General features: G+C 41.0%; 1 protein-coding gene across 2 annotated transcripts in view; it reads right to left on the bottom strand.

Moving 5' to 3' along the window:
- Positions 1-25,421, bottom strand: part of Hfm1 (helicase for meiosis 1) — a 79,792-nt gene that overhangs the window by 25,676 nt on the left and 28,695 nt on the right. The window contains exons 19-29 of one of the 2 annotated variants that reach the window (XM_075943348.1): positions 24,061-24,141; positions 17,527-17,618; positions 16,091-16,197; positions 15,960-16,007; positions 10,900-10,997; positions 10,689-10,820; positions 5,461-5,546; positions 4,861-4,944; positions 4,577-4,734; positions 3,151-3,254; positions 2,608-2,754 (exon numbers count right to left, since the gene is read on the bottom strand). In XM_075943348.1, the coding sequence (XP_075799463.1) occupies positions 2,608-2,754; positions 3,151-3,254; positions 4,577-4,734; positions 4,861-4,944; positions 5,461-5,546; positions 10,689-10,820; positions 10,900-10,997; positions 15,960-16,007; positions 16,091-16,197; positions 17,527-17,618; positions 24,061-24,141 (1,137 nt within the window). Of the gene's footprint in view, positions 1-2,607; positions 2,755-3,150; positions 3,255-4,576; positions 4,735-4,860; positions 4,945-5,460; positions 5,547-10,688; positions 10,821-10,899; positions 10,998-15,959; positions 16,008-16,090; positions 16,198-17,526; positions 17,619-24,060; positions 24,142-25,421 lie in introns of those variants that run through there. The other variant, XM_075943347.1, reaches the window with a different exon arrangement.

The raw sequence follows: 25,421 nt of genomic DNA, 5'->3' as shown, positions 1-25,421 counted from the left end.
TCTATTTGGGGTTCCAAATGTTTCCTTTAAGCGTCTTTTTGTAGGCTTAAATTCTCACCCATGATTTCATCAATAGATTGTCTAAATTATTTATGACATCATATATCCCGAGAATTCTAAAATTTGGTCTCCTGAATGTATCGCATGTTTTGTACAAGTTTTTGGTCATATTCATTAATTTCCCCACTCTACATATGACTGTATGTTCCTGTTCCAGCCTTGCTCTCCATCCCTGAAGCTGCTCTTCGGTTTCTGTCTGCTGTTGCTGTTGTTTCCCTTTCACTTCCAGAATTTGGGTTTTTTGTTGTTTTCTTTTGTTTTTAAGCATCTCAATTTCTGTGGTAATTCCTATAATTACCCTCCATGTTTTAAAAGTTTCCACGATGTTATTGATTCTTTTATCTACTTTTTGACAACTTTGTTGTCTAAATGTTAAACTTACTTTAACATTCTTGGCCAGGTCCTAAATTAATTCCTTATCTGTTCGAGTCCTGTAGCCGCTGACCTTTAGTTCTTTTTTTATTTTATTTTATTGAAAAAAAGGGAAAAAAAAGTTTCTGCCTCCTCCCAGCCTCCCAATCCCCTTCCCCTCCTCCCACCCTTCTCCCCCTCCCTCCACTCCTCTACCCCTCCCTCTCCAGTCCCAAGAGCAGTCAGGGTTCCCTGCCCTGTGGAAAGTCCAAGGTCCTCCCCCCTCCGTCCATATCTAAGAAGGTGAACATCCAAACTGGCTAGGCTTGCACAAAGCCAGAACATGAAGTAGGATCAAAACCCCCTGCCATCGTCCTTGGCTTCTCATCAGCCCTCATTGTTCGCCATGACCTTTAGTTCTTCATCTCCCTTGTCGGGTGCTGAGGGGCCGGTCAGCTTGTAGGGTGTTAGGATGGGAAGCCGTCTCACATTCTTACCTTTTCTTTGTTTTGCTTTGCGTATCTTCTGGAGTATATATGTCCTCCTGTTTGCAGTCCCCCCATTCTTTTTTGCATATCTTCTGGAGTATATATGTCCTCCTGTTTGCAGTCCCCCCCACTCTTTTTTGCATATCTTCTGGAGTATATATGTCCTCCTGTTTGCAGTCCCCCCCCACTCTTGTTTGCATATCTTCTGGAGTATATATGTCCTCCTGTTTGCAGTCCCCCCCACTCTTTTTTGCATATCTTCTGGAGTATATATGTCCTCCTGTTTGCAGTGCCCCCCATTCTTTTTTGCATATCTTCTGGAGTATATATGTCCTCCTATTTGCAGTCCCCCCCCCATTCTTTCTTGCATATCTTCTGGAGTATATATGTCCTCCTGTTTGCAGTCCCCCCCCACTCTTTTTTGCATATCTTCTGGAGTATATATGTCCTCCTGTTTGCAGTCCCCCCCCACTCTTGTTTGCATATCTTCTGGAGTATATATGTCCTCCTATTTGCAGTCCCCCCCATTCTTTTTTGCATATCTTCTGGAGTATATATGTCCTCCTGTTTGCAGTCCCCCCCACTCTTTTTTGCGTATCTTCTGGAGTATGTATGTCCTCCTGTTTGCAGTCCCCCCCCATTCTTTTTTGCGTATCTTCTGGAGTATATATGTCCTCCTGTTTGCAGTCCCCCCCCACTCTTGTTTGCGTATCTTCTGGAGTATATATGTCCTCCTGTTTGCAGTCCCCCCCACTCTTGTTTGCGTATCTTCTGGAGTATGTATGTCCTCCTGTTTGCAGCCCCCCCCTTCTTTTTTTTTTAATGCGACTATTCCTGGTTGACTGTCTTCACTTGGATGATGTTCAGGAGAACTGACTGCAGCTAACAGTTGTGATGTTTGCAGAGGTCCCAGTGTTAGCTCAGGGCTGCCCACTGGGACACCGAGTCCCAGTGCAGACTCCTGCGATTCGCGTAGCTGCCCCTGTCGTGGTGCAGTCAAACACCTGCTGAAATGACTAGCTGCGAGCCGAAAGGACCCAGAGTTTGCACACCTACATCATAGCAAGATGACAGACGCAGTCCTTAGATGGCCATGAGACAGTAATTTGAACACTGACTAAGTAATGGATGGCATTAACTTTTATGTGTAAAAGATAGCTTTACAAATCGTTACCATTTACAAATTTTCAATGAAACATTTACATGGGAATGGTGCACTATCTGGTATTGGCTTCAGATTACAAAAGGTGAAAACTGAACAAGACATTAGGTACACAGTAAAAGCTATGACTTGATTCTTGTTTAAGGTAGCTATTGAGTATCCAGGAGTTCATTACACACTTTATGTATGTTTAAAATTACTCCTGGTAAAAAGCTAAATTCATTTTCACTCTGGTCTGCTTCATCAAGTCTGAGGACTCCCATACATCACCATCCTCCCCAGAGAATGACCCAAAAAGTGAAATACACATGAAAATGGATAATATATATAAAGACTGATCAAATAATGTATTGCTCAACTAACATCTCAATTTGAAAAATATTAATCATAACAGATAATTACTACTATATACTATTAGTATGTTGTTATTATCTGAAGCCTAAATACGCAATCCCAGAGACCAGCAATTGAGAGAGTGATCCTATGGTCACACCCCTCCAGGCCACACTGATGTAATGGAAAGCAGAAATGAATAGTGCTGTTTACCTTCATTGTACACCGCTGCAGCAGCTCTGTTTGAGTGCTTGGGATGAGAAATGTCTGTTTCTAACCTTCCTTGCATAACTGTTTGATTTACACACCTCCTGGGGCCTAAATAAAAGACTGTAAATTTCTGCTGAATATCAAGACCAACTAGAAAGAGAAAAAGATGCATGCAAATGCTTATTAAAATCATATTAAGTCTTTACATGAGGTTATTTATTTTAATTTATATCCCTTATTATTGTAGCACTACAGGTAAGAAGTACAGGAAATTTCAATATTTTTGAAAAGATTAAAATATGATAAAGAAAATATGTACATTTATCTTAATAACATTTTTAAATGCTATAATTGAAATTTAATTATATTAGAAAACAAAGGTCTTTAAGTGAATAAAGAAAATTGAATTATGTTACCTAAGTATATGAAATTTCCCTTAACGCTTATTCACAGTAAGTATATTAGTTTTATTATTTTTCTGTATCGGCTAGCATAAAGGAAATAATTTTAAATGCTGTCACATTTTTGTATTGTCAATTAACTTACCATAATCAGAACTAATTAGATTAATGCTAAGATCTTCAGATATAAGAGCTCTCTTCACATCAATTTTTTTAGCCCAATTTCCATTTTTTAACAAAACAGAATCCCTGAAAAACAGTAATGTCAACTTTAACACGACGCAAACCCTAAATGAACTAATCTACTGATTCAGGGCTGAGCTGTTCTAAGACAGATCTGCAGTAGCAGTAAACGACCACTGGGACTTCCACCAAGTTGTGAGGAGGAAGAGTTGTCAATGGATCGTTGTTCACTCCTCACACAGAATGACCTGGAAGTGCGGATCCTCTTGCATTCTCCCCTTCCACCAGCTGGGATTACAGGCATAAGCTACACCTGACAACGGAGCTAATTGTTTAACAGTTGTTGATCCCAAGCTGCACCAACTCATTTGAGGCCAAACAAAAATACACAGTTGTTATTACTAAGACACGAGTTGCTTCTTTAATTTGATTGTGCATAAGTTATATTTATTTGTGAGAAACAACTTCAACAATCTTTTAAATTGAATTCGAAATAGTTTATATTTAATATTGACACAGACAAGAAAAAATTAGTGAGCTTAATTCATTCTCGTAGTCCCCAGGATGAAGGATTTGTACAAAGTTCTAAGTGTGTGAGGCTGGTTATGGGAGAGCAGTGACTGAGAAGAGCATCCTACTGCTCAGCCCCTTAGAAATCATCATGGATCCTCCTGCATCCTGACAGCTAGCAGATTCCAGTCGTACAGGCTCTGCCATTCCTAACTTAGCGCTGTAGTGATACCGTGAGCTCAGGCAGGGTCAATCTGGACTTTATTATCAACTAGCTACAGTTTCTTCCTCTACAAAATGTGAATTATGATAGCACCTATCTCATACAAATATTAAGTAAATCACCATTTGTGGCCTACTAAGTACTAAAAAAGGACTGGCGATGACAGAAACTGACATCTTGAGATTTACATTGTGAGAGAAAAATAATATTTAGAAGACGCTGAAGTAAAAATTACAAAAGGCCCACTAGAGGAACTAGGTAAAATGAGTTACAGGAGCTGTTTACATGTTAATCTGGAGATAGAATCTACAGATAGAGGCTATATTCTCAGTTAAGTAGAAGACTGTATTCAAAGAGGAGTCAGGCCATAAAGAGAAGAAGAACAGCAAATCAGAAAGGCCCCGGGGGCATCTGTTCTCTTGTTACCAATCCCTCCATGGTGACAAATTTTATAATTTCTTCATCTAGTTCTAAATAGAGACCTAAAGTTAGCGTTGACCCTCCTCAACAGACAAATGGAACACTTGCTATTCTAACATCAGGGAACTGTAATTTAGCTGATTATGTGATGATCTAATTATTGTATCTTACAGTAAAAGTTTCATGTACAATATACTTAAAAATAAAATTAATTAAGCATTTCATAATCACTCACATAATTTTGTGCTTAAAAACGACTTGATTATCTGCATCGCCTATGATTAAGGTAGTGTAGTGAGAGTCTGGTGCTGTTCTTTTGGTCTGTAGCTGCTCAAAGTTTCTTAATACAACAGTCACCAATATCTCGGCCTTGGTGTCACTGTATCTAGAAATCTTAAAAAAAAAATAACAAGTATAAAAAACTTTAAAATAATCTTACTATTCATACCCAGCTTCAATTTTAGCCATGGGAAGCTTTACTTTTAAGGAGACAGAATATTTAAGAAAGAGAATATTCACCTGCTCCACTTCAAGCTCATACTTTGGTAGATACATCACAGCTTCTTTTATCAGGGTTCCGAAAGGCGGAAGTCTACTTAAAATCTAAACATATTATATCATTATATTCTTACCACAAACACTTAAAACTCTCATTGAAATATTTCTTAGAACTCACAGGCTTAATCAGGTTTGTCACCCACCCCAAACACCAGCAACTGAAATGCTTACAATGAAGAAGAAAATATTTGTGTGTGTGATGTAGCACCAAGAGTCTGTGCAGTGTGAGAAGAGCAGAGGTCAGCACTGGCTATCGCTGCACTGCTCACCACCTTTGTCTCAGGAGGACTGGTGCCTGCTGACTCCTCCAGCCACAGGAGCAGCAAGACCAGGCTGCCCTGTTTTCACCTCTTAGAGCTGGAGTTACAGGTGTGTGCTCCTAGGTCCAGTTTCTGACATGGGTGCTGAGCTCTGAACCTGGATCTTCGGGCCTGTGTACATGTACTCCACTGACAGAGTCATCGCCCAAACAAATAAATTTAATAGAAATAAAGACATACACAGTGGGGTTTGGAATTTAAATAGAACCCAGTAACACTAGGAACAGAGAATACTACATACCAGTTCAATTTCTCTTGCATTTGCTTCTTCTATTTTTTTAAAGGAAGTCAAACCTGCATTTACCATGGTATTTGACAATGATATACCTGTGGAAAATTAACCAAAGAGTGATTTTAAGCTATTTTAAATGAAATAGAAACTTCAGCAACTACATGAATAAAAACTTTTTTAGCTAGGTATGTACTCAGTGGTAGAGCAGTTACCTAGAATATATAGGACCCTCGTGTCAATCCCCAGGGCTGCAAAAATTAACTGTTAAGTAATCTCGAAAAAACAAAAACAAAAACAAAAAAACATTAAGTCGACCCACATTGGAACACCGGACAGAAATCTCAAGGTCCAAATCAGGAGCAGAAGGAGAGGGAGCACGAGCAAGGAACTCAGGACCGCAAGGGGTGCACCCATACACTGAGACAATGGGGATGTTCTATCGGGAATTCACCAAGGCCAGCTGGCCTGGGTCTGAAAAAGCATGGGATAAAACCGGACTTGCTGAACATAGCGGACAATGAGGACTACTGAGAACTCAAGAACAATGGCAATGGGTTTTTGATCCTACTGCACATACTGGCTTTGGGGGAGCCTAGGCAGTTTGGATGCTCACCTTACTAGACCTGGATGGAGGTGGGCGGTCCTTGGACTTCCCACAGGTCAGGGAACCCTGATTGCTCTTTGAGCTGATGAGGGAGAGGGACTTGATCGGGGGAGGGGGAGGGAAATGGGAGGCGGTGGCGAGAAGGCAGAAATCCTTAATAAATAAATAAATTTAAAAAACAATTAAAAAAAAACATTAAGTCAAGACTTGTCCTGGGTGCATGACCTGGCTTTTTGGAGCCCTTTCCCTGTGGTAGGATACCTTGCTCAGCTCTGATATAGGGTGAAGGGGCTTGATCCTGCCTCTACCTGGTGTACAGACTTTATTCGCTCCCCAAGGGAGCCCTTATCTTCTCTGAGGAGTGGATGGGGTGGGATGGGAGGATGTGGGGAGGGGCAGAGGAAGGGGAGGGAGGGGTTATTATGCAAAATTTTAAAAAATTTAAATAAAAAATATTTTAAAAACATTTAGTTAAATATCCAACAGCTGTAGTCTGTGTACTGTTGAGTGTGTCCTCCAAAGACCATGTGCTGAAGTTACGGTTTATGTCCCTGCATAACCTCTGATGCATTCAGAATCAAGCGTCAACTCTGCTTCTGGAGCTGGATTTCCTAGGCTGAGCGCCTCCACATGATTCCCTGTTCCTCGCTCTTGCTGAGTATTCTTGGGTCATATTTCCTTTTCTCTGCTCCTTACACACATTAAGTCCATGTTACTTCGGACTACTTCACCTGTTTACACCTTCAGAACCTATAATTTTAAATTCATGTTTTACAATAAATTTACATGAATCCTATTTAAAGAGATTCCAAACAAGGCCTACTGATCTAAGCATGCGTTACTGCTGAAGGTGTGACAGACATCTCATTCCTTACTCTAACTTTTCAGTCACTTTCTAGTATAAGCAACTCCTTCTTCATACTCCTTGCTTCTTTCAAGTTTGGTTTTAGAGCTACTTTCTCTTTTATGTTCAATAGTACCGATTCATGTGTGTGAGACTGTGTTGAGAGCTGTCTCACCTCACCCTGCCCCGCCCGTCTTATATTCCTCGCTAGGGTTGGGATTGAAGGCATGCATCACCCGATTTCTATGGCAACTAGGGTGGCTCCTGGGATTAAAGGTGTGTGTTACCATAACCTGGTCTGTAAGGCTGGCCAGTAGGGCTGTTTTACTCTCAGATCTTCAGGCAGTTTTATCTATACAATTGAAATACCACTACATGTGTGAAAGCAGACTGGTTTTTCATTAATCTGGAAAGACTGAATACAACAGACACCCAGGCTAACAGTTCTCTAGAAAGCCAAAAACAGTAATTTAGCAGAATAAAACTTATTAGATGCCTTGAACTACTTTCAAAATTTTCTATAAGATGCTGTTTTCTAAATCTTGTATGGAACTTCCTTCCCAGGTTAGAATGCCTATCTTTATAGATGACTGGGACATTTAGTTTGCCTGGCCTTCAGTGTGATGGGCCATTTTCACCGTGATTGACTAGAGTAAGAACCACCAGGAGGAGCTGGGGGGAGGGGCTGGAGGGGGGAGCAGGGGGAGGAGCTGGGGAAGAGGAGCTGGGGGGGAGGAACTGGAGGGAGGAGCTGGGGGGGAGGAACTGGAGGGAGGAACTGGGGGAGGAGCTGAGGGGAGGAACTGGAGGGAGGAACTGGGGGAGGAGCTGGAGGGAGGAGCTGACGGGGAGGAACTGGAGGGAGAAGCTGGGGGGTGGGAACTGGAGGGAGGATCTGGGGGAGGGGCTGGAGGGAGGAGCTAGGGGAGGAGCTGGAGGGAGGAGCTGAGGGGGAGGAACTGGAGGGAGGAGCTGGGGGGGGGAGGAACTAGAGGGAGGAACTGGGGGAGGAGCTGGGGGGAGGAGCTGGAGCAATGGCTCTTCCAGGGGTTCCAATCCTCAGCACCCACTTGGCTGTTCACAACCACCTGTAATCCCAGTCCCAGGGGATCCAACACCCTCTCCTGTCCTCCAGGAGGGCACTGAATGCATGTGGTATACAGGCATACATACAAGCAAAACACTCCCAACATACAAAATAACAAAATAAAACAAACACCGCCTAGCAAACACATCTATGTGCATGTTGACGAGGGTAACACCAGAGAGGGTCAGCTGATGAAGGAAAACCCCTCTGAATGCAGTGGGTCTGTCACCAAGGCCAGGGTCCTGAACTGAATGAAAAGGGAGAAAAGCCAGCAACCCAGGCACCAGGAGTCACTTCTCTCGCCTCCTGACTGCAGACGCAGTGTGAGGAGCCCCACCACATTCTGCTGCCCTGGTCTGCCCCATGATGGAGTTTATCCCATCACACCACGAGCCTAAGCAATCTCCTCCTTTCTGATGGACTCAGCAGAGAAACGCAGCTAATACACTGAATCCCCAACAGGGATTTCTATTTCCACCTACTCTCAGCAGCTAACACCGCCACTATCCCAGTTCTGTCACCCTCACTGACTGTGAATTTCATAGAAATCAGTAAGTAGAACTTGCAGAGCATGGTGGCTCACTTCCACTCCTAATCCCGGCAGTGAAGAGGCAGAGGCGGGCAGATTCTGTGAGTTAGAGGCCAGCCTGGTCTATGTAGTGAGGTATAAGACAGCTAGAGCTATATAGTAAGACCTTGTTTCAAAAAAAGAAAAAAAAAACAGTGGGATTAAAAAAAAGCAGTTGGAGATCTCTGCTCAAATAACAAAGTTGTAGTTAAGGGAATTTGTCTGTGAAGAGCCAGTACTGCTCTTCCAGAAGACCTGTGTTTGGTTTCCAGCGCCATGGCAGACGGCTCACAAGTGCCTGTAACTCCCGCTCTACAATATCTGGCCCTCTCGTCTGTAATAATTGTGGGCACCTATGCATACATTAAAATATAAAGAAAATAAATTTTTTTTTTAAAAAAAAGTCTTGTGATAGCGAATGCTTGTAATTCCAACCCTCAGGAGACTGAGCCAGAAGGATCACAAATTCCCCAAAGCAGTCTTAACTACATATTCAATCAAAAACAACAGGACAGGGGGTAGGGTTGTGGCTCAGTGGTAGATTGCTTGTGTAGCTTGTGCCCTTGGTCTGATCTTGACTCCCCCGCCTTTGGCACCCCACCCAAACCAACTGAATGAAATCCCTAAAGATCCATCACATAATACTTTGTTTAGTTAGGTTTTTGTTTTGTTTTGTTTATTGGGGTTTTCCTGAAACTTCCTCCATAAATCAGGATGCCTCAGACTCAGAGAACTGCCTGTTTCTGCCAACGTGATAGGGCTAGGGCGTGCACCACAATGCCCAGCTCTTCGGTTGGTTCTGAGACAGGGGTCTCACGAATTAATAGTCCAGGCCGTCCTTAAACTTACTTATAACCAGTGCTGGCCTTGAACTCCTGTATTCTTGGTCTATATCTTGAATGGCATGATTATAGGAGCGCACCACCACACCCAGCTTCCATTATATAATTTCCATTTTTAATCTTCCCAAGACACATATACAATCACAAGACCAATGAGGCTGTCAATCTTCAGTCTGATCCAGCTTTATGACAAGCACATTGTAGCATGTTACAGCACACCCTACACTGGGTTCTAACAGAAACAGAGTGACCTCCTGTCTGCAGAAACACTAAAATGGGCACTAATATCCTGCTGTTTCTGAAAACAGAAACAGAGTGACCTCCTGTCTGCAGAACCACTAAGATGGGCACTAATATCCTGCTGTTTCTGAAAACAGAAACAGAGTAACCTCCTGTCTGCAGAACCACTAAGATGGGCACTAATATCCTGCTGTTTCTGAAAGCAGAAACAGAGTAACCTCCTGTCTGCAGAAACACTAAGATGGGCACTAATATCCTGCTGTTTCTGAAAACAGAAACAGAGTAACCTCCTGTCTGCAGAACCACTAAGATGGGCACTAATATCCTGCTGTTTCTGAAAACAGAAAAAAAAGTCAAATAAATGGCATAATTTTCTAGACTACACAAGACCTGGGTTTGTTCTTGAAAGTTTTGTATCTTGTCACTAAGGAAACAGTAAATTATTACTCAGAAGTGAGAGATAATGTCATATATTACCTAATCATTAAAACACAGTGCACTGTCAATAGAAGAACAAGATTAGATTTCTCATATATTTTTGCACTTAATTGGTTTCTCTCTCTCTCTCTTTCTCTCTCTCTCTCTTGGTTTTCAAGACAGGGTTTTTCTGTGTCCTGGAACTCACTTTGTAGACCAGGCTGGCCTTGAACTCACTGAGATTCACCTGCCTGTGCTGGGATTAAAGGCCTGCACCACCACTCAGCATAATTGACTGTTTTGCATTTGTTTATTTACGTGTGTGTGTGTGCATGTGTGAAACACAGAGGCTGAGGCAGAGAAGCAGGCTCTCCTTGCACCATGAGGTCTGGAGGACGGCACTCAGGTCGCCAGGCTTGGGAGCAAGCACCTTTGCCCATGGAGCCATCTCACCAGCTCTCATTGGTAATCATTTAAGCAAGAACAAATAACATTCTAGTTTTCAAATATAAGCACAGTACTTTATACAGGCATGTTTTCCTTAAGTTCTATAACCATCATAAAGTAATATTAATAGTAAAATATAGAAGAAACTACAGACAATGACAAACAGCCTGTCTGTCTTGAGTACCTACCGATTTTATCCAGCTGTTTAGATACATGTCGAGAGTTTTCCCAAAGCTTACACTTAAAGCATTTAGCTAAAATCACACTGTTTAAAAGCACAGCAAACTTCTTTTCCTGGCAAGCCACAAAATCTGACAACCCTAAAACAAAATTTCCAATATTAAATATACTATATTAATTTACTGAGAAAAATGAAAATCCATTAATGATTCAACATACATCTTACAATTCGTGAGCCACTTCTGAAAATCTTCGAGGTATCTTGTGTCAAAGTAAAATCTTGTATAGGAATGCATCCCAGCTGAGCCTGTATGAGACTAGGGAGAAGACAGTTCATTATTTCCCTGAAACGTTACTGCACAGGACTCGGCATGACTGCTGAAGCGTTCCTCAGGACTTCGCTCTGCTTTGATTTGTATGGTGCTATGGGATTCTGTTTATGTCACTACGTTGGAGGTCACTTTTGACTTCCCTTTCCCAACCTCACAAAATTCAGTTCTTGTTAGCTTCTCACACTTTTTATTCAGCCAATTTCTCACTGTCTCAAAAATTTAAAGTATTTAGCAAAAAATGGATGAAGTACTGAATGAGGTGTTTTCAACACTGCAGGGATGTCCTTGTAAAGCTATCTACAGACACAAATGTAGGATATGAGTAAAATTAATGGCATAAACTACTTCTAAATTAAAATTTACATTTAATAACAGTACTTCATTAATAAGTAGAACATTTCAAAATCATGTTTGCCTGCTAGAAACCATATCGAAACTGGCAACAGTAAAGCAGGGGTAGGAGCGAGGGGGATTTCTATGAGCTTGAGGCCAGTCAGGTCTACGCAGCAAGCTCCAAGATGTCCAGGGCTACACAGAGAGACTGTCTCAGAAAAAAAATTTAAACAGTAATGTTATAGGAGTTTACTTCCTGTGTTGTCTTCAGTAGAAAGAGAAATCTCACTCTCTAGCAAGGTGGTTCCTCTGCCATCTCAAGTAAAGGAGGCGCATGGCAGTTAAGTAACGACTAACTCATAAAGTGTTGATTCAGAGAGGACTAGCTTCAACGTACCAGACCACGATGGTTCCAATACAAATTGCTAGAATTCGTCAGTGTAGGGTGCCATGCCATCTCCTAGAACCACTGCACCCAATACCCAAGCTCAAGAAAGCAACTAGTGTTGAAGAGGGAAGGCGCAGTAACCAGAGCAGTGCACAGAGGGGTGTACAACATTCAGGAACTTGAACAGACCTGAAATTCACTAAAGCAAGGACAAGGAAGCCATGAAAGTGATAAAACCAGACACCAGTATCTACTGAATGCATTATATAAACTCTGAATTAGGAGAAGACTAATTCCACCATACACACTCTTTCCTTGCCTATACTCAAGTAAGATGCACAAAAGTAGAATATTATATATATGTATATTATATATACATATTTTATATGGGTGAAACTAATTGTGGAGTCACCAACTTTTTAAATTAGTTAATTAATTAAAAAAACTATCTTTTGTCATTTTACATACTAATCCCAGTTCCCACTCCCTCCCTTCCTCCTGCACCCTCTACTTTCTCCCCTACCCCCACCCAATTCTGAGAGAGGGTAAGGTTTCCCACGGAAAAAACCACCAACTTTTAAGTTCATTGCCTCAAACAAAAGAATATATTATCTAACTTAATATAAAAGAATATGTTGTCTAACTTAATATAAAAGAATATGTTGTCTAACTTAAGGCAGGGTTGGTGGAAGCACTTCAAATACAAAAAAAAAAGCATTCTACAGATGTCTGTGGGAAGAAATCTTGATTTGACTCAGTAACTGATGAAACAGAGCACACTGGGAAAACCCGTCAATTCAAGAGCTCCAGTTGTGGCTTACTTTCCCACACAGCCACATTCCTGGCCAAGTCACTGCTTATCAGAATGTCATTTCATTTGTGCGATAACAGGATTGGGTCATATGATTTCTAAGATCTCTGAAGCTGTTTGAATTGTTGCAGAAATACAGTTGATAATCCACATTAACTTTAGTTCCAAGCCATAGATCTGCATGAATAATTGCGGGGAGAAGGCTGTTTTCTGAATATCTGGGAGATAAAATTGACTAAGAGGTTGAAAAGTACCTAAGAAAGAATGACCTCCTATAGCTAAAGAAGAAAAAATTCCAGAGTTAACTGGCTTCACTGAGTTAAGTTAAAAAATCATTTTACTGGCCAGGCATGGTGGTGCACAGCTTTTATTCTAGCACTTGGGAGGCTGAGGCAGGCAGCTCTCTGTAGGTACAAGAACAATCTAGACTAAATAGCAAGTTCCAGGACGGCCAAAGCTACATAGAGAGACTCAGTCTTAAAACAAAAAGAAAAGCCAAAGACAAACAAAAAGCTTTTTACCTTGAATACATCATTTAAATCAAAATACCTAAGTGTCAATGCCTAAATACCCAGGAAATCACTTTTAATAGCAGAAAAGTAAATCTCTGCATTTGTAATTACAAACTGGGCAAAAGCCAGAGGTCACAGCACACCTTAGTTACAAACTCCCCATCTCGACAGAAGGCAGAGGTCACAGCAAACCTTAGTTACAAACTCCCCACCTCGACAGAAGGCAGAGGTCACAGCAAACCGTAGCTACAAACTCCCCACCTCGACAGAAGGCAGAGGTCACAGCAAACCTTAGCTACAAACTCCCCACCTCGACAGAAGGCAAAGGTCACAGCAAACCTTAGCTACAAACTCCCCACCTCGACAGAAGGCAGAGGTCACAGCAAACCGTAGCTACAAACTCCCCACCTCGACAGAAGGCAGAGGTCACAGCAAACCTTAGCTACAAACTCCCCACCTCGACAGAAGGGTCACCCAGTCAGCCATGCACTTTTCTCTCCGGGAATCCCATTCCCACTGAGCAGGCTGCGCTAGCTGTTCTCTGATGCTGCCTATCCTCACGCATGCTTCATGCATGCTCACTGGAGACCCTGATGAACAAAAGCACATGTCTTTCTACTGTCTGCTTTCCCTCAGCAGAACAGATTGTCAGCAAGAGATTTGTCTAATTACATTTTTTCCTTTCATTTATTTCTTTATATCTCTGTCTTTCCTCCCCTTCTTTTCTCCCCTGCTCTTCCCTTCCACAATAGTGGGGCTGAGGGTAGGGCCTTGGAATACCTAGGCAAGCACTCTACCACTTGGAATACCTAGGCAAGCACTCTACCACTTGGAATACCTAGGCAAGCACTCTACCACTTGGAATACCTAGGCAAGCACTCTACCACTTGGAATACCTAGGCAAGCACTCTACCACTTGGAATACCTAGGCAAGCACTCTACCACTTGGAATACCTAGGCAAGCACTCTACCACTTGGAATACCTAGGCAAGCACTCTACCACTTGGAATACCTAGGCAAGCACTCTACCACTTGGAATACCTAGGCAAGCACTCTACCACTCACTTACATCCCCAGACTCACAATTTATTTTAACTAAAGTCTGAATGTTCTTGGAAATTAAATTCACATATAAATTCTGACTTCTTATTTTTCTATAAACACATTATTTTTTAAAATAAAGAAAAGAAAATACACTTTAAAACAGAAGAAGCTGGGCGTGGTAGCTCCTACCAGCCATCCTGGCACACAGAAGGCTGTAAACTGAAGTCTCTGTCCTGCCCAGCCCCACAGCCGTTCAGTCCCAAAGAAGAGGCTTATATTAATTATAAACTGTTTGGACTGTTAGTTCAGGCTTCTTATTAATCAGCTCTTACAACCTAAATTAACCTTACTGGTTTAAAATGTTTTACATTGGATTGGATGTTTTTATATTGCATACAAATTTTGTATATTGATATCTATTTGAGATTAATTTTGTTAGAACATACTGTACATATATTTCTACTTTTGTTCAAGGCATTGTACCTATATATCTCATATAACTATGTAATGCAAATTCCTCGTCTTTGAAAGCTATTATTACCAACTGTTTGGGATAACAAGGAAATGCAGGTTAATAATCAGTCACCTATTATAATTGAACTTACAGTCACATTAGGTATGTTTTCAAGATCAAACAAAGATATATTTTAGATAGATAGGTCATCTTCAAATACTTCTACAGATATACAGAATATGGCATTTAAGAGGTTTTGATAACCCTAGGGTCCTTTTTTTTTTTTAAGACAATGAGACATGACTGCTCCTGGCAGCACCAATCTACGTCAGTTAAGATAATGGGCATCAAAGATGAAGCTTACTTTCTTTGTGGTAAAAGTAAGCCACTGTGCAAGAAAATGTCCCTGCCTCAACTGTTGACAATATGCTGTCCTAATCAGACAAGCAGGACACAAAAGAAAGTGACTGTCAAACATTGTAAAGACAAGGAGGGATATCCTGCTTCACAGAAAAGTCTGTCGAATATGCAAGGCCTGTAGGCTGAAGATGGAGCCAACATTTCAGAGGAACTTTGGGTGACTGTCCAGGCAGCCAGCTGTTTCTGTCATTACTTCACATTTTTTGGAAGTCGCTTGCTTGTTGCAGTTCCTGCTAACTCAGTTAGTATTATTTCCTTCTTGGGTCTCCGAGGGGGTTGAAGACTAAATATTTATAGTATTAGGCACAAGACTTTGGACTCACAAGATAGGATAATGGAGTATTTCTGTGAGTCTGTCAGAGGCAAATGGACTAGACATGTTGATGTAGTTACTGCCTATATATATTGTATATAGTTACTGTACTTATTGTATATAATCCTTTATGTTATTATAGCCTCTTTTTATTTTAGACAGAAAGAGGAAATGTACTTCATTTCATTTGTATTTTAATGAACAAAGCTTTCCTGAGGATCAGAAAAGTAAAACAGCCACAGACCAGGCTATGGTCGCACACACCTCTGATCCACATAGCCACTCCAGCTTGCCACAGAAACCAGTAAGTAGTGGCGCACGCCCTCAGTCCCAGAACTAGAGAGGATTATAGAACGGGGGAGACAGCTCTCCAGTCTCAGTCTCATCTGAGATTCCTGGAGGCAGGATCGCCATTTTGTACTGGGGTAGAGGTAAGAGCCAGTAGCTGGCTGTTTTGCTTTTCTGACCTTCAGGTTGAACCCCAATTTCTGTCTCTGAGTTTTTATTAACTGTGCTACATTAGGCTATGGTAGAAAACTGAGTTTTGAGACCAGCTGGAACTAATGCAGATTTTGTCTCAAAAAAAATGGGGGAGGAGAGGAGAAAAACCCTCATACATATGAAATATGAACAGGTATACAATATTTTAGGATGCTAGAAAATTTTCATTACCAATTTACTTTCATCTCTCTTGTTTTAATCCTTCCTTCCATTGGAAATCTGCAAATAAAAACACACGAGAGCTTTTGTTATTTAACTGAACAGAGCCTCTGAAGTTTCATCCAGTCTGTGTGACTTCCCACCTGATGGTGATCCGGTTCGGGTCTTTGTTTAAAGTGTTCAGGGCTCTCTTCTCGCTCGTCCTCAGCTGCACGTCCAGGAACTCATTACAGCTGGCTATCATCGAAATCTATGGTTTAAGAATTTGCCAGTTTAAAAAAATTCATTTTAAACTTTTTCTTAGCCCCTTTCTCTGAATTTCCTTATTTTTCATGCTGCCAAGGGGCACCCTAGGTTTATTCATTAGCAAAGCAGAATTTAAAAGACGGCTTTATATATCTTACCTCTTCAAGAATTCAATCACTACCAAACACTTAGAAGCTTCTAAATGCTAGACATTAGCATATAATGTGAGCAGCATCAGGATGGCATCCGACAGATTACAAGGCTGAAGGAGATCTGCTGGGTCCTACGTGGTGCAGAGGGAGGCACGCAGAGCAGGCTGCTCTCCTCACTGCTCTCCGCACCTCCCGTAGCCGGCAAACCGCCATTCCGATAATTTAGTGACGGAAAGAGGCTTCACATGCGGAGAGATTTGGAATTGTAGACTGGTAGTGGGAGATGGGACTACATGCTCTAAACCTCTCACATAATAAGATCAGCCAGATGGTGCTGATACTGAATATTTGTTAATCTTGAATCTTCTTAGAGAAGAATATTTACCCAAAAATACAAACCTTTTACTTCATCAAAGCTTGCTCACATGACTCCTAACAATAAACAGATTTCTTACTGTGCAGTCTTTAATATAATAACCTTATTGTGGTAACTAATTGATAATTAAAATAGAAAAGCATGGTTTAAAATTGAGAACAAATATCTTCTTCTACCAGTCCTTTCCTTTATGCTCATGTCTCCAGCAACAGCAACAGGGGAAGGACCCAGCAGAATGCCCGGTCTGTCCTCTACTGTAGCTGCAAGCCTGGTCCTGCTGACTTGTAAGCACAATCTATTTCTTGGTCTCTTTCTCCAGAATCTTCCAGAATCTGCTCTTTTTTCCTGGGCCATCACCACTCAATCTCCACTGCTACTGCTGCACTCAGGCAGATGGCAGCAGACACGGGCAGCACAGCAACACGCCGTCCTGCTAGAAGTCACAGCCACTCCCTCACGGCAGGTCTGCTAGCGTGCCTGTCATACTCTCGTGGAGTCTTTATCACATACCACATGAGGAAGGCACTCCTGAGGTAATCGTCATTACCAAGTCAATTTTAAGTTGCAGAGTAGTAGCCACACCTATTTGTATATAAATTTTCTTAACTTTGATAAGAAACACAAATGACAATATAATATATTCTTAGGCATTATATTCCTTAACTCAGGATCAAAGGGAAAAATAACCATTTAAATCATTTTTCCTTTCTGCTCATTCAATTTTAAACTATAGGAGATATATAAATCAGTTGTCTCTCCAATATTACATTTGTTCTACAATTATTAACTTCTAATGAAAACTTACTAAATCTGATAAAGTTTCCTTTCCACTGATTGTACAAAACTTCTTCACTGTCTCGAATGTAATATAGTACCAAGCCATTAGTCTTCCTGCCTCTGTTAGGAAAGACGGAAAGACAAACATTTTCACATTAGCTGAACAACTTGCTTTTTAAGAAATCAGTTGTTGTAGGGGGCTGCTTGTTCATCCCGGCTGCCCAGAACCAAAATAATCACACAGAAACTGTATTAATTAAATCACTGCTTAACCCATTAGCTCTAGCTTCTTATTGGCTACTCTTACATATTAATTTAACCCATTTCTATTAATCTGTGTATTGCCATGTGGCTGTGGCTTACAGGCTAAAGTTCCATTGTTGGGATTAAAGGTGTGTACTACAGGTCAGACATGCTGAATCTTTCCTGGTAAGACTGATGCTACACAGATTATTAGAGATGGGTTGATCGGGATATGAGAATTAGCCTGTAAGGGCTAAAGTTAATGGGCCAACCAGTGTTTAAATGAATACAATTTGTGTGTTGTTATTTCGGGGCATAAGCTAGCCAGGCGGCCGGGGTGCTGGGGACGCAGCCCCGCAGCTCCTATTACAACAGAATGGTGCCCAGACGTGTGGACAGTTGAATCCACTGAAAGCCTGAGAAAGCTTGGGAAAGAGTAAAGCATGTTTTCTTGGTAGCAACAATTTCTTGGGTCTACTCTGCTTGCTAGAGGCAAGCAAGCGCTCTCATCTAAGAGAGGCTTCCTGACTCAGCTTTAGCTGCAAAACCCTGCAGCTCATTAAGAGGTCCTGCCATGAAACACTTAAATGGTGTTGACGAAAAGCTGAACGCATGCTTTTCGGTTTTCAGCCATAGCAGGAAAAAAGCTGCGCTGTTTAAAAATGCCGACTTTCTGGGCCGTCCTGCCAGGGCAAACTCTGACTCTTTTACGCAGGCAGTTCGTGCGGTTTGCCAGCACAGGCTGCTGAAGCTCGCTTGCTGGCAGGGACCTTGAAATGCCAGAGTTGTGGCGATAAACATGGCGACAGCCTGTATCTCCGCCATGAGGCTAGAAAACTAAGGAATGGGCTGAATCCAGCCGCCAAAGCAACAGCTTTAGTCCTACCAATATTGCTCAGTAATTTAAAGGCTCGTGTGGTCAGAAAAAGAGAGACATACAGTAAAGAGAGATTCAAAGACAAAGAAAATTTCTAAATGGTTTACTGTGTGTTAAAAATATATGCAGGCTAAAAGTTAAAGTTCTTAAAGTAACAAAAAAAAAGGAAGAAAGAGAGTAGTTGGGTGTGGTAGCACACGCCTTTAATCCCAGTGCCTAGAAGGCAGAGACAAACAGATCTCTGTGAGTTCAAGGTGTAGTAGTGTACACCTTTAATCCCAATGCCTAGGAGGCAGAGACAGGTGGATCTCTGAGAGTTCAAGGACAGCCTGGTCTACAGTGTTATTCCAGGACAAAGATATACAGAGAATATAAAATAAAAGTAAAAATAAACAAAATAGAGTTAAAATGAAGCCGTACAAAGATGGAAAATAAACATAGAATTTTGATACTGTATGCTATTGTGCTCTCTTTGAATTGTTTGAATGCTGAGGAAGGAGCAAGAGCTGCTAAAAGATATTTGTTTATAAATGTTGCTGAACTAATCCAACGTAGAGATTTTGAAAATACCTTGACTTCAGAATTTGGATCTAAGGATATGATGCTTTGGAAAAGAGATTCTTCTTTTGTTTTCACAGAGGATGTGACCCTGTGGATTGCATCTATCCCAATATGTTATGATAGACCACGTCCTCCTGAAAGGTTGCTGTGAACACCCTCAAAAAATTGCTTTGCTCAACTGCCAACTGAGATTAAACTAGCACACAGGTTATACCATGAAAGACCTAATTAATGATGCCCCATTCAGCAGGAAGCAGTTTGGAGAGAAAAAACTGTGCCCATGTTCCCAAATATTGTTTATAAATGTTCTTTTACATTTAAAGGAGGATATTATATAGATATGAATAATTTGCATTGGTATGGATTTTAAGGTCAATTTTGTTATATGTATATGTATTTCTGCTCTTGATTAAGGTATTGTGATTGTGTAGTTCATTTAAAAATGTAATGTATATAGGTTGTTAATATATAATCATAATAGTCAAGTTTGTAGTCATGTTAGTTAAGGTTTTCTAGATGTACATAGATATATTTTAGATAGGCATTCTTCATATCTTTAAAAGATTATAGAATATGGCATTTTAAATGTTTTAATAACTTAGGGCTTTTCATGACAATGAGACACGTCTGCTCCTGGCAGCACCAATCTACTTCAAGAAGAAGATTGGCATCAAAGAGGCACCTTATGGAGTTTGATAGCCATTTGGGCAAGAAACTGCTCTTGCCTGGACTGTTGCATAAACTGGACACAGAGAACCCGCAGAGAGAGGACTACTGAACTTGCCTAAAGGTGAGATGATCTTTCAGGGTTCCTGATTCATGAAGGAGTCTGCGAGACATTCTGCAGGACACAACAGATAGTGACTGACGGCCTTTGAAATTTCCTGCTTCATGGAAATATCTGCTGGAAACTATGGGACTGTAGGCCAAAGATGGATGCCCCAATGGTGCAGAGGAACTTTGGGTGACTGTCCAGGCAGTGAGATATCTCTGTAATTTCTAGAGTTTTGTAAGTTGCTTACTTCTCATTTAATATTATATCCTTCTGGAGTCTTTGATGGAGTTAAAGAATATATAGATAGTTATTGTTTTCCTTAGTTATGAAAAAAGATAAAATAGATGTAAATATTGTAATTTTTACTTGATAACTGTTTTGTTATATGTAATTTTGCTATGTTAAAGTTAAAGCCTTTCCTTTTTGTTTAAACAGAAAAAGGGGAAATGATGGAGGAAGGTCATTGGTTAAATAAAGAAACTGCCTTGGCCCTGATAGGTTAAAATTTAGATAGGTGGAGTAAACAGAACAGAATGCTGGGAGGAAGAGGAAGCGAGCTCAGAAATCATGCAGCTCCTCTCAGAGCCAGACGCCATGAAGCAAGCTGTCAGGTCAGACATGCTGAATCTTTCCCGGTAAGACAGATGCTACACAGATTATTAGAGATGGGTTGATTGGGATATGAGAATTAGCCTGTAAGGGCTAGAGTTAATGGGCCAAGCAGTGTTTAAAAAAATACAATTTGTGTGTTGTTATTTCGGGGCATAAGCTAACAAGGCAGCTGGGAGCTGGGTGGCAGGAAAGCAGCCCGCAGCTCCTACAACATTCCATCTGGCTCAGGCAGGGCTACATGGCTTCTCTCTGACCGCACCTTCTCTCTCCCAGCATTCAGCTTAGTTTCCCCCACACAGCTCTGTTTTCTTATAGCTCTGCTGTAGGTCCAAATCAGTTTTTTTATTTATCAATGGTAATCACAGCATACCAAGGGAAATCCCACATCAATCAGTTAAACAAGTATTTCCTTAACACCTACTTAGTGGGCGCTGTGTGCTTGTAATGACCCCTGTATTGCATGAATTCTAAATAAAAACTCAGAGTCAGCCATCAAGGGGTAAAAGCTGAAGGACAGAGAAGTAGAGCGGCAGCCACTAGAGTTCTTACCTCTATCAATGCTCAGACAGAAGGGGTGATCCTGTCCTCAGACTGCTCTGAGCTCCTGTCTCCTCCCACCTTATATTCCTCTCTCTGTCCAGCCATCTCACTCCTGTCTTCACCTCCCTAGTGCTTGGATTAAAGGCATGGAATCCCAAGTGCTGGGATCACCCATGTTTGAGCTCTGTTTCTCTTTTACACATATTCAATCTCATGCAGACCAGGGTGGCCTTGAACTCACGAGATCCCGCTGCCTTTGTTTCTTGAATGCTGGGATTAAAGGTACGTGCATGCCATCAGTACCTGACCTCTATGGCATCTAGTGGCTTAGTTCTGCACTCTGATCTTTAGGAAAGCTTTATTTGTTATGGCATAAACAAAATATCATAAACCCCTGAGCGAAGATACCCTCAAAAATGTAGAAAACACAATCTATGAACCTTAGATATAACCACAGGTAAGACAGAGAACAAAATCCAGGTCAGTATGAGATAACCTAATAGGAAATATGAGTTTTAAGCAGGACTTTTAAAGTGATTAATATGACCTGGCAGAGAGGAAACAAAGCCATTATCTTAGGGAGAATCAAGATTTATCAAACCAGAGGAATGAAGACGACTATCTGTGCCTGCTTTAGAAAGGGCTATGGCTTGATGATCATCATGAGCTCCGGGCAGCTGGCCTGGCCTGAGTCTCCATTTAGTACATGGCAGAAGATAGTGCGCACTTTTCTTAATATACTGAGTGACAAAAGTACATACCTCAAAATTTGTTTGTAGTGCCTAATGCTTGGTAAATGTTGCCTAATTTTTAAAATTAAGAAATGATAGATAATAAACTAGAGGGGCCATAAGGAGCTTTTATGGCTATTTAAAGGAGTTCAAAATTTGGATCAGATTTGTAAAATAACAGGCTTACTTACAATTCTTGAGCAATATTTTTAGTTAAATTGGAGCTTCAGAATAACTTGTTTTGGAAATAAAACAGTAGGGAAGTTAGGAGGAGGGGGATGAATGCAGCAGGTAAGAGGAACTGATAGAATGAAATAAATCTAATTATTGTTCAGAAGATCTCAAAGAATCCAGTCCTTACAAGCATGCAGAAAGGAGCTGGAAAAAGCAGCAGCACACTTGGCTTCAAGGGAACGGTTAGGAGTGTATGTGAGCCACAGGTTTCAAGGGAACGGTTAGGAGTGTGTGAGCCACAGGTTTCAAGGGAACAGTTAGGAGTGTGTGTGAGCCACAGGTTTCAAGGGAACGGTTAGGAGTGTATGTGAGCCACAGGTTTCAAGGGAACGGTTAGGAGTGTATGTGAGCCACAGGTTTCAAGGGAACGGTTAGGAGTGTGTGTGAGCCACAGGTTTCAAGGGAACGGTTAGGAGTGTATGTGAGCCACAGGTTTCAAGGGAACGGTTAGAAGTGTATGTGACCCACAGGTTTTCCTGAAGAAGGGAATTTTTGGCATGTCAACAGAGTGACATTCTGTTCATGTGTTGGTTTCATTGGCTAATGAATAAAGAAACTGCTTTGGGCCTGATAGGGCAGAACTTAGGTAGGTGGAGAAGACAGAACTGAATGCTGGAAAGAAGAACAGAGTCAGAGAGACACCATGGATCTCCTGCCTGAGACGAATGCTGGTTAGAATCTTTCCAGTAAGCCACAGTCACGTGGCGATACACACATTAATAGAAATGTGTTAAATTAAGGTGTAAGAATTAGCCAATAAGAAACTAGAGCTAATGGGCCAAGCAGTGTTTTAATGAATACAGTTTCTGTGTGGTTATTTTGGGTGTAAGCTAGTTGGGCGGGCAGGACAAACAAAAGGGCCCTCTCCCTTGTAACAGAAAGGTTTAAAACACAAGGCTGAGACTTGGCAGCAAACTGTTTTAGACTCTAACTTTACACTGACTATAAATGAAGCATGACACAAACTCCACATTTCTAGGAAATGGCCACAAATACGTAAAATATTCATTAAAAATAGAAGGATAAATGCCAAAAGTAAATAGATTCTGAATTTTATAAAAAAATTTCCATACACTTTTCCTTACAATGATTAATTATAATAATAAAGTCAGTATTTTCCTCCATAATCAGTTCTAGATCTAAATCCTAAAAACTGTGAAACACTTCCCCTCATTCTTTTCCTTAAATACTGAACAAAACTAAGCTGAGAACAAAAGAGAAAGGCTGAGAGGAGACAGAGAGGGGGAGAGAGCTCGTGAACACGTAGTGTCTTGGCAGACTGAAGGCTTTAAACAGAGACACAGCCTGGGCGAGAAGGACTTGTAAAGTTAGCATAAAATAGGCATGACCTCCTGGAGCCTCCCCCTTTTCAAGATATTGGAAGTCTTTCTTTTCCATAATTTAATTATTTTATAAGAGAATAAAATTTTGTACATATAAAACATTGTGTAACATACAACAGTCTCAGATCTGGGGTATTTTAAGGCTGTGTGTAAGTGTGCCATGGGGTGACATCATGAGCCGTGCAAAGTACATGTGTGTCTTTAGAAGCAAGGCTACAGTGAACTCACACAGTGCACCTTAGGCAAGCACTGCCAGAAGCAGAGTGGTCCCGCCTTGTGCCTGCAGGACAAAGGCCACAGAGAGTGAGAAAGGCTGGAGTTACTGAGTCTCCCAGCATAAAGCACGAAGCTCACAGACCCTCGGTCAACAAACCTGTGATGGGAAAGGCGACGCCACTCAGATAATCCATGGCTGTGCACTCAAGGGGCAGAGGAATTTATTAGTTATAACTGGCCTACAGACTCAAATCTTCAGCTGAGAGTCACCAGAATCAGTGAGATCAATCCTGTGTCAAGAAGTTGTAGTTTCAAAAGGAACTTGCATGAACTGATGCCTTACAGCTAAAAATAATGATAGTCTATTTACTGTTGTCTAAATTTTAGTCTTAGCAAGCATTAAACTCAATGACATCATAAGGAAAAATACCTGTTGGTTTGAAATAAACATCTTCATCCATCTTTATTAAGTCCAGTGATGATAAATCTTTCAGATTCTTCAAACACAATTCTGTTCAATTATAGAAAACACATTTTAAGTTTAGTAAAATAAGGAAGACATGAAAATAGAATTTACTATTAAATAGGTATGCTATAGCATAACTGCTCTGGAAGAGCTGAAGTCTTTTAAAAAGAAAAAAAACCCTTGAAATATATGTAAGAAAACCTCTGTTGTAATTCTTAGAGGCTACTGACCAAGAATCATAATCATTTAGGAAGTAGCCTACCCTGTGGCTCTGTCCATCCTGAGACCTGAGGCAGACTCCAAGGGAACTGTCAGAAAACACTACGCCCAGCATCCTTCGAAGGATGACTGAGACGTCTCAGAACGGCTACCCTGACATCCCACAAAGAGTCACAGAGCAGCTCTGTCCTCAGAGACGTTCACAGAACCTTCATTCCAGAGATTACTCCACGTCTGAGGGAAGAGACTTCACACAGAGAGGCCAAGCAGAGTCTAAGCACGCACAGCAGGGCATGTTCTCCCATGCTTATCAACACGATGATGGCTGTTTACTCAGTCATGTGACATCACAGATGTCCACTTCTTTCATCAGTCAGCAAAAGAGGACAATTTCCCCCAGGTCTGGAGGTCTTCACTTTCAGAGGCTCCCATGGCATGCAAAACTTTGATTAAAAAATTTATTATGTTTCAACCTTTTGTTATAGGGAAATTGTCCATGGGCTTTGCAATGAATGAGAAACAAAAACTATTTTCCTCTCCTATAACTATATCTTTTTATTAATGTATACAATACATACTCCTCTATACTGACAACTCACTGTATCAACTGATAATGGAAAATAAGGCAAATATTAACAGTGATTTGCTAACTTAACAGAAAATTAAACACTCAAGTTATCAGAACAGAGAAAGATATAATTTTACCTATCTGATTTCTTATGTGCAATTATCATTATCATTAATGTACTATTTAATTTTAAATTTTCAATTACAAAATGGTGCCAGAGAATAAAAGAACTACTTAATAAACATTTTCACGGCAGCATGATAAGTACACGTGACTACTGCATGTTAAATGCCATACTGGCTCTTCTCTACTGCTGAGACAGGGTCTCACCATGCAGGCCTGTCTGTCTGGAGCTCACGCCTGCCGTCCTCCTCCTGCACCTTTTTGAGCACCAGGATTACAAGTATACGCACCACACCCAGCAATGTGTTTATTCTTCAAGTGAGACAATTTGTTATTTATCCTTATCTCTGCATTTTTATTTTTATATACAAATATTCAGAGAACAAATTAAAATTAATATTTTAGTAGATCAAAA

Source organism: Microtus pennsylvanicus, chromosome 12 (genome assembly GCF_037038515.1).
Source record: "Microtus pennsylvanicus isolate mMicPen1 chromosome 12, mMicPen1.hap1, whole genome shotgun sequence".
Taxonomy (NCBI): domain Eukaryota; kingdom Metazoa; phylum Chordata; class Mammalia; order Rodentia; family Cricetidae; genus Microtus; species Microtus pennsylvanicus.
The sequence above is the reverse complement of the archived record's forward strand: the minus strand, read 5'-3'. Positions and strand labels throughout refer to the sequence as shown.